This window comes from Zingiber officinale, chromosome 4B (assembly GCF_018446385.1).
Source record: "Zingiber officinale cultivar Zhangliang chromosome 4B, Zo_v1.1, whole genome shotgun sequence".
Lineage (NCBI taxonomy): Eukaryota > Viridiplantae > Streptophyta > Magnoliopsida > Zingiberales > Zingiberaceae > Zingiber > Zingiber officinale.
The window spans coordinates 6,495,136-6,504,038 of record NC_055993.1 but is presented as its reverse complement, the minus strand read 5'-3'; the positions used below and the strand labels follow the sequence as shown (position 1 = coordinate 6,504,038).

The 8,903-nt window shown below is 47.6% G+C and overlaps 1 protein-coding gene across 1 annotated transcript; it reads right to left on the bottom strand.

Moving 5' to 3' along the window:
- Positions 1-2,980: 2,980 nt before the first annotated feature.
- On the bottom strand, positions 2,981-4,638 carry LOC121978065 (RNA-binding protein 33-like). Its single transcript, XM_042530452.1, has 2 exons — positions 3,751-4,638; positions 2,981-3,682 (listed from the first exon to the last, which is right to left on the bottom strand). The coding sequence occupies exons 1-2, from the start codon at positions 4,636-4,638 to the stop codon at positions 2,981-2,983; spliced, it is 1,590 nt and encodes a 529-aa protein (XP_042386386.1).
- Positions 4,639-8,903: the final 4,265 nt, after the last annotated feature.

Sequence of the window (8,903 nt, the reverse complement as noted above, 5' to 3'; positions counted from 1 at the left end):
CAAGGGAGAGAAGTGGTCAAGTTTGACTTGACTTGAGAGGAAGATGAAGGGTCAAGTTTGACTTAACCATTTGCCACCTCATTGGTGAGTTGGCAAAGAGTGGGACAATGATGATGCTCCACATCATCATGTTTGCTTAAGTGGGATGCCACCTCATGGGAGTTACCAAGAGTTGTGACTCTTGGTATCCCATGGAGGTTACAAACCTCATGAAGTGGCCGACCACTTTTAGTGTGGAATGAATTGATTTTCATTCAAGTGAATTCATTTCTTCTTCTTCCTCTCAAGCTCTCATCTTCTTCTCCCTCTCCTCCTCCTCCTTGGCCGAAACTTCCAAGGGTGCTAGCACACCTTTTAGTTGTTTTCTCCATCTCTTGCTTGTGTGGATACACATAGAGGAGTGTCTATTTTGATACTCTCGAGATCCGATGAACCTTGGACGAGCGGGATACGTGAAGGGCTTCACATCAAGGGTAAATTTCTTTTCTCCCTTGTAGATCTAGTGTAGGTCTAGGTTAGAAACTCGTACATGAAGTTTTTCAAAATTTTATAAACTTTGCACGGATCCGTGGCATGGGTTTCGGGGTTTCCGCAACACAAAAAGTGGTTTTTGCGGCCCGAAAAACCCAACAGTATTTGGAGGCTCTACCATCTTTATTTAAGCCGGTTGTCGGAGAACCATTATGGGTCTACTTATCTGCCACCCTTGAGGTCGTAGGGGCTGTTCTTGTTAAAGAACATGATAATGTACAACGGCCAGTGTATTTCTTCAGTTATCTATTAAAAGGGGTCGAGTCACGATACACGACCCTCGAGAAGTTGGTTTATGGATTGGTCCTTATGGCTCGGCGGTTAAGACCTTTCTTCTTAGCACATCCTATCATAGTTCTGACCAATAGCACCATGGGAAGAGCCCTGACTAATGTAGAAGTTGTAGGTCGGCTTATCAAATGGGCGACGGAGTTAGGAGAATATGACATACAATACCAGCCGCGCACAACCATCAAAACACAGGCCTTGACAGATTTCTTAACAGAAATTCATCAGACTAACTCTGAAGAAACCTAGAAGGTCTACGTGGATGGGTCAGCAACTCACCAAGGAAGCGGAGTCGGTATTTTGTTGATATTCCCCCAGGGGATATACTTCAGTTGGCTGTCCGGTTGAATTTCTGAGCCACTAACAATGAAGCAGAATATGAGGCTTTATTGGCAGGACTGCAGGCGGCCCGACATGTAGGGGTTGCTCGAGTAATCATCTATTCAGATTCTCAGCTAGTAACTCAGCAAGTGGTCGACAACTTTATGATAAATTGTGATAAGTTACAAGTATATCGGGAAGCATACGAGAAGATGAAGGAAGAATTTACAGAAGTTACAGTCACTAAGATTCCCAGGGCAGAGAATGAGAAAGCGGATGAGCTAGCAAAGATGGCCAGTTCCTTAACTACTTGGGTGTTGGACCGGTCAACGACGCAAACTTTCCTTATAGCTCAAATAGATTTACAAAACAATAGGGAAGCAACTATTAATTGGCGGGCACCTATGATTAGTTATCTTAGGCAGGGCATCTTACCGAATGACCCAGAAGAATCACGGCTGGTCAGGAAACAAGCCCATGCATATGTCATGATCGGCCTTCTCTAGGCCCTTACTCAAATGCCTGGGTATGGAGGAGGCAGATCAAGCCTTACGAGAAATACATCTGGGATGCTGTGGCAGTCATGTGGGCGGTCGGACATTATCACACAAGGTGCTCCTGGCCGGGTATTTCTGGCATACTTTACAGAGGGATGCTCACAAGCTGGTAAATACCTGCCTATCCTGCCAAAAACATCAGAATTTGACACACTGACCAACAGCTCTGCTAAGAACGTCTATAGTCTCATGTCCCTTTGATCAATGGGGCATGGATATTATAGGACCATTTCCAATGGCCCCGGGTCAGAAATATTTCTTATTGGTAGCGGTGGATTATTTCTCTAAGTGGGTAGAAGCAGAGGCCCTGGCCAGGATCACAGAAGATACGGTCATCCAGTTTCTATGGAAGAATATCCTCTGCAGGTTCGGCATTCCGCACAAATTGGTATCAAACAATGGGAGGCAATTTCAAGGGCAAAAAATCTAGGCCTGGTGTAAGGGATTTGGCATAATGCAAGCATTCACTTCAGTAGCATACCCGCAAAGCAATGGCCAGACCGAGGTGGTTAATCGAGAAATAGTACGAGATCTGAAGGTTAAGCTGGATCATGTGGGAGGTAACTGGCTGGAAGATCTGTCGAGCATCCTATGGGCCTATCGTACAACACCCCGAGAAAGTACCGGTCTGACACCATTCCATCTGGTTTATGGGAACGAAGCGGTAGTACCCATAGAGATTGGAGTGCCGTCAGTCAGGAGGACGTTATACGACGAAGAAAATGAAGAGCGGTGGCTGGCTGAGCTGGATCTCATTAGTGAAATCCGCGACAGGATAGCAGCCCTACTGGAGGCCTACCGACAAAGAATGAGGCAAAATTATAACAAAAAAGTTATTCCTCGATTCTTTGGGGAAGGGGATCTGGTCTGGAAACAAGTTAAGCCCGTAGGGGACGTAGCCAAGTTAGCACCACAGTGGGATGGATCTTACAAAGTTATCAAGAAATTATCGTCCGAAGCTTATTATTTACAGGATAATCAAGGAAAAAGTTAGATCGGCCTTGGAGTACTAACTACTTGCGACCTTACCGAGTTTAAAGAATCATATAAAGAAGAAGAAACTGGGCTGTCAAATGTTTGACAAATCGGGGTAATAGGCTGGGGCTAAAAGTAGACCAGATAGTGCGGTAAGAGGATATGTCAAAACGAAAATTGTATATCCTAATATTTCTTTCGACAAACTAAGAAATTTTAGCAAAGTAAACCTTAAAGTGCAAGTGGAAAAATAATGAAGTAATTCACATGAAGTTGTTAAGTCATTATACACAAGCAGTCAATGATGATCATTTGAAAGGAGCAAATATATCATCCAGAATCTCTTTAAGGATCCGGTCATGATCTAAAAACTCAGCAGGAGGAGCTGATTTTAAGTAGCTCTGTTCATAAAGTTGTCGCAGAGCCCCAGCCGCACCATAGATAATAGATGTGGAGAAACGTTGTCCTGCCTGTGTACAAAACTCTGGAGAACGCAGGTACAGGTCTCGGATCTGTTTGCAGTGATCATTCTCCCCTTCCTTATAGACAGTCAGAGCTGTAGATACTCCTTCTGCAGTAGCCCGGGCCTGAGCCAGTTCAGTCTGGACGGCCAGAAGTTCTGCGGCCTGAGATGCCAGTTGGGTCGTTTGGGATTCCAATCTTTTGCTTTGCTCCTGTGCTAGGGTTTCGGCGGTACGTAGGTTCTGGGTCAACTGGTCTATGGCTCGTTGATGCACCAAAGCTTGTTGATCCACGTGTTGCTGGTGCACGACATCAACCTGAATTTTTTCTTCTTGAAGGCCTTTAAGCTTGTGGTTAGCCCGCGCCAAGGATACTTCCAGATGGGTCTTCCTTTTGGTCAGATCCTTTATTTCGGCTCTCAGGGCATGACTAGCCTGCGCAGGGTCATTTAATTGAAGCTCCAATTCTATTACCATGTCCCGCAGCACCTTATTTTGGTAATGAACAGCATGGAAGGATTGATTTATTATCAGAGACTCTGCACAGGCCTGGGACATAAAGGAAATATCTGATAAGAGCAGGGAGGATAATAGTTACTAGGATCATTGGAGCTTACCTTGATATACAGCTCTGAGAACTTATCCATTTGGGCAGGCGACGACAAGAGTTCCATCTGCTGCATACTTTCCTCCCATAAAGTGATCAAACGACCTTTCATTGTGAAGGAGCTGGTGGGAACATCCTGCCGTGACCTTAACTCCACCTCAGAAGGGGTAGTGGTACGATAATGGTGATGAACAGGTGGTGGTGGCTGTGAAGGCCCAGCAGCTGACCCAGAAGGAGCTGAAGGGGGCATATGAGGAGGCTCTAGAGGTGAGGTAGTTGATGAAGGGTGATGTGATGGGCCAGCTTCGGTGCGCTGATGCTGTTGCGAGGTGGAAGGTTGAGTTAGCGGAGGCTCAGCCGGAACTTCGGGTGGAGCAGGAGGAGAATCTGCCTGGCTCGGGATAGGAGTAGTGGTTGCAACAGGAGGCAAAAGAGGAGGAACAGCGGAAGGGCTTGAGTCTTGGCTAGGATGGGGGGCCCTGCGGCGAAGTCTCCGAGACAAAGGCTGGTCATCCGAGTCAGAATCTTCGGAAGGTAGCCAAACCCTGCACAGAGAAAAAGAAGGGGCGTCACGACTCGAGCGGTCATTTACAGAATGAGCCTGATGAGCTGCCTGAGAAGCTTCTCTGAAGGTAGGGCTGGCATAGGTGACGTTGGCTGATCTTCTACCGTGGTCGGGACCAGGGCTAGGTCGGTCGGGAAGGATTAATTGATTGAAGAGGAGTCGGGGTGAAGGGTCGGGCTGTAGGTGAGGCCTGGGAACTAATAGGGGCGGCAGACCAGGATGTAGGTGAAGGCCTGAGACGAGCGGGACGAGCAGAGAAGGCAGATCAGACAGTAGACGAGGCTCTGCGAGGAAGATGGGGTCGGGGATTTGCAAGGGAAGCCATACCGACATGGGTCGAAGTCGAGTAAGGGAGCGATCTCCTCTCTAAAATAACTCGACTGCGCCGCATGATCTCCATGTCACTTATAGGAAGAGGTTGAACATCTGAGACACGGGTTAAAACCTCAGTTGTACAAGACCGAGTAGGGGATCAGCTACAGTAGGTAAAACAAAATGCATGAAGTCATAAAAGAACCAAAAAGATAGGCTTACCCAGGGAGTGAGATGTTTCAGCAGTAAGGTAGCTCAGACGAAAATATGACAACAATTCCTCAGACAATAAGCGCATTAAGTTCAGTTGCCATCCTGCTAAGCGAGATGAAGCCTCTATATAGGAAGTGTCAAGATGAAAATCCCTTAGTGGTGGGGTTGGGGGAAGTGACGATTGCCATTGCAAGGGCCACTCTACCTCATGGGGAAATCGAACGAAGAAGAATTTGCTCCTCTAGTCTATTCCAGAAGGTTGTAGGGGTGAGAAAAAAGCAGTCCGATGACGCGGTTGGAAGTGGAAGGAGCTTTCTTCCTGCTGTCGAAGGGTGAAGAAGCAGTGGAACAAAGGGGCAAACCAGGATAGCTCGCATACGTCGCAGAGTATTACAAATCCATAGAGGAGCCTTATAGAATTCGGTGTCAGTTGGCCCAGGGAAATTTTGAAGTGGCGGCACACGTCAGAAAAAAAGGGGTGAAGAGGAAGACGAAGGTCGGCCATAAATTGTTCTTTAAAGAAGGTGCAATAGCTGTCGGGAGGAGCAAAAAATTGGTGCACTCCGGTGGGGATGATCACATGTGCGTTATCCGAAACTCCGTAGGTATGTCATAGATCATCCCGATCTAGTTCGTCGAAAGTGGATGAGCCAGGAAAATACATCGCTGCCAGAGAAGACAGATGAGAGGAGGATGCCATGTGAAAAGAAACAGAAGGAGAAGAAAGCAAGCAAGAAGCTACCGAACCAAAATGGAGGTTTAAGCGTAGCGATGGATGCAGGAGAGAAAAAGAAGAAGTCGAGGAAAATGTGGCAGGTAGAAGTGAGAGGAAAGTATTTATAGCCGCTAGGCGGAGGGGCAATTTAGTGAGGTATCATCCACCGGTCCATAATAATTGGCGGGAGCAAAGAGGGCCGATGGATCTTCTTTGAAAATAACGCCCAAGGATATATCTAGAAAAGTGTCGGCGCGAAGTACGAGGAGATAGATTTCGGGAAAAGATGCAATAGTTATAAGTGTCTTATGAACTCTTAATCCTCGCTTTCCCGATCTATTCTTAACCTTCACTTTCCTGCTCTGGTATTATCTGGTACTGGATTAAGGTGGAAAGAATAGACCGGGGTGTGGGGCTAAGTCAGGGCGGTCAGCAGAAAAAGGTAAGTTAAATAGGTCGGGATATAAAACGCAGACCAGGGTGATTTGCTAAGCCAAGTTGAGCCAAGGCAGTCAGTAGAAAAAGGCAAGGTAAACAGGTCGGGGTAAAAAAGGGCACCCCGATACCACGACCGGGGCTACTTAAAACTTAAACCAGAAGGTCGAGGTACACATTCATATCACCCCTGTTCATACCGGTCGGGAAACATACTAGATAATAAGAAACTAACGAGCTAAGAGAAAATCAGTAACAAATAGTTATATCATAACATAGCATAAAAAGGTTAAAGGGTCTTATATAACAATAAGTTGGGAAATATAAAATCTTTGACAATCTTTTAGCTGCACTGCCACAAACAAAGGTCAGCATACATGGCCACATCAGGGCTCATCTTCAGTAGGGGGCCCGGGGAGGAGAAAGAGGTCGTTATCATCCTTGAAGGTAGGATACGACTCGGCAGGGAGCTCGTTCATCAAGCGAGTAGTGTCCAGGAAGTTTTTCGAAGGGGCGGAGTGAAGTAGACCCTGCTCAAACATTTGACGAGCCCCACCGGCCGCTCCGCTACATAGCATAAGGTTCATCAAACCTCCAATATTCCTCAAGAAGAAAGGAGATGTGACGTAGGATAGCCTGTATGCTCTTAGATGACCAGCTTCTCCCGCCTGATAATCCGCTAGCTCTGCCCTGGTCTTCTCAGCATCGGCTCGGGCCATAGCCAAATCTTTTTGACTCTGGGAAGTGTTCTCCTGAGCCTTCAAAAGATCGGCCTGCAGTGATTTGAGTGTTGCTTGGCTAACCTCCCAGCGACTTTGGATGGCCTTCTCCCGATCGGCACTGGAAGTTAGCTGACCCTGAATATTTGTTAAACTTTTCTGAAGAGTCTCTTGGGTTTCTTGCAGACTCTTCAGATCGGAGGATAGGGTGGTCAACCGGGCGTCCTTCTCATCCAATTCAACCACTAGCGAGCGACGCCGCTCCCCTCCAGAAGCTAGTTTGGACTCACTGGTCTTCAGAGATGCCTCCAAGGTCCTTATCTTGTCAAAAGCTGTGTGGGAGATGTTCCGGGCAGACTCTGCAGACTCCCCAATTAATCGAAGATACCCTGCTAGATCACCGAGCATTGGGTTGAGTGGATCGCGAGGAGTAAGAGGCAGCTCCAACTCCTGAAGATGAGCCTTCAACACTTCATTCTCCCTCTGCAAGCTGGAGGCGTATTGAATTGCACTCAGGCTGGCAGAACAGGCCTGCATTAGATACAGAAGAAAGGATTATAAGAGATTCCAGCAGAGAAGACTTGATATAAAAAACTCACAGAAACTATCTGGCGAGAAGCTTGGTCCATCCCTTCCATCGGCAAATTATTCCAAAATTTTCGATTGCCTGACCGCTAGGACGCAGCTAACTCGCCCTGCAGCTAAACCAGGCCAATAGTGGGAGGAGCCTCTTCGGTAGCTTCTTCAGTGGCATCGGGCTCGGTGGAAGAGGGCAGGAGCCAAGAGGTGGTGAAGGCATACTTCTTGGGGATTTTCCCCTGGGATCGAGAAGTAGAGGCCGGAGCGGTTGCAGGAAGCGAGGCGGATAAAGTTGCATAGCTCCCGGGTTGGTCCATCACAGGAAGAGGGATCTGCCCGGGAGAGAAGGCCTGAGCGGGAAAAGAGGCATGTTCGGGAGTTAGAGCCCGACTGGGTGTCGGGGTTGATATTCTAAGTGACAGGGTGGGAACCTATGGTCCCAGAGCAATCTCCCGGTCAATAGTAATAGCCTTGGCCATTGAAGATTGAGAGGCCGCGGATGAACGCTGGCCTGAAGGAAGAGGCGGAGGAGACTCATGAACCGCAGGAATAACCTTCTTCCTTTTGCGCTGAAGGCGTAATCGTTTGGCGGGAGGGGGAGAAGTTGCTCGCTCCTCCTCGGCCTGTTCTAATGTGGCCAGGTCTTCCCTTGAAGTAGTATCTGAAGGAAGAGTGGGGGGAGCTTCTGCCTGGGCTAGCGCAAGAGGGGTAGACTATGAGGAAGCCGCTAAGCCCTGTTTAAGCTCCACACTCAGGACTTTCAAAACGGTGAGAGATTGGTGTTTTATATTTGAGGAATAAACCCGGAGCATGACAGCCTCTGCAAAGTGAAAGAGAGATACCTCAGTTAGCGAAGAATAGCAAGAAGGAAAATGAGGTCTTACCCAAGGGAGCCCCTATCTCTGCAGGAACTGGGCTGAGCCCGAAAGAATACAAAAAGCCTTCCAGTAGTATTATAGACAAGCTAACGCTCACGCCTTGTAGTTTTTCTGAAGCGGCGTCGCAGGAGGACTGATGTTGGTGCACATGGAGATTAGAAGGAATGTCAGAGCGCCATTGGGTCGGCTCGACCAAAGGTTCAGGTAATCTCATAAAGAAAAAACGGGATTTCCAACCTTTGATGGAAGAGGGATTTCCAGACTCTCGCCCGAGCGCGAGTTATAAGTGAGAAAGACTCTCACGCCCAACGATCTTCCCGGTCGGTTGTCCCAGACTCTCGCTCCAGTGCGAGTTATAAGTGAGCATGACTCTCACGCCCAACGACCTTCCCGGTCGGTTGTCCCAAACTCTCACCCCAGTGCGAGTTATAAGTGAGCTGAGCTCTCATGCCTAACGACTTCTACTCTCGGACAACACTCCTTATATCCGCCGAAGCAAAATACAACGAGCCAAGCTCTTGGGACTGACTGGTCAGTAAGCCATATTTCCAGGGTTTCTGCTAATTATGAAATTTCGCAGGCACATTCTCAAGTGTCTCAGTTGCTCCTGACTAGGAATCATTGGTTATGAGGTAAGAGGAAGATGGGGTAAGCAGTTATCCTAATTATTTTTGTTATTTTTGCTAGAAATATTAGAGAAACACAGGTGTTTTATAGAAACATAATGATACCCGAGTAAGAGGGTAT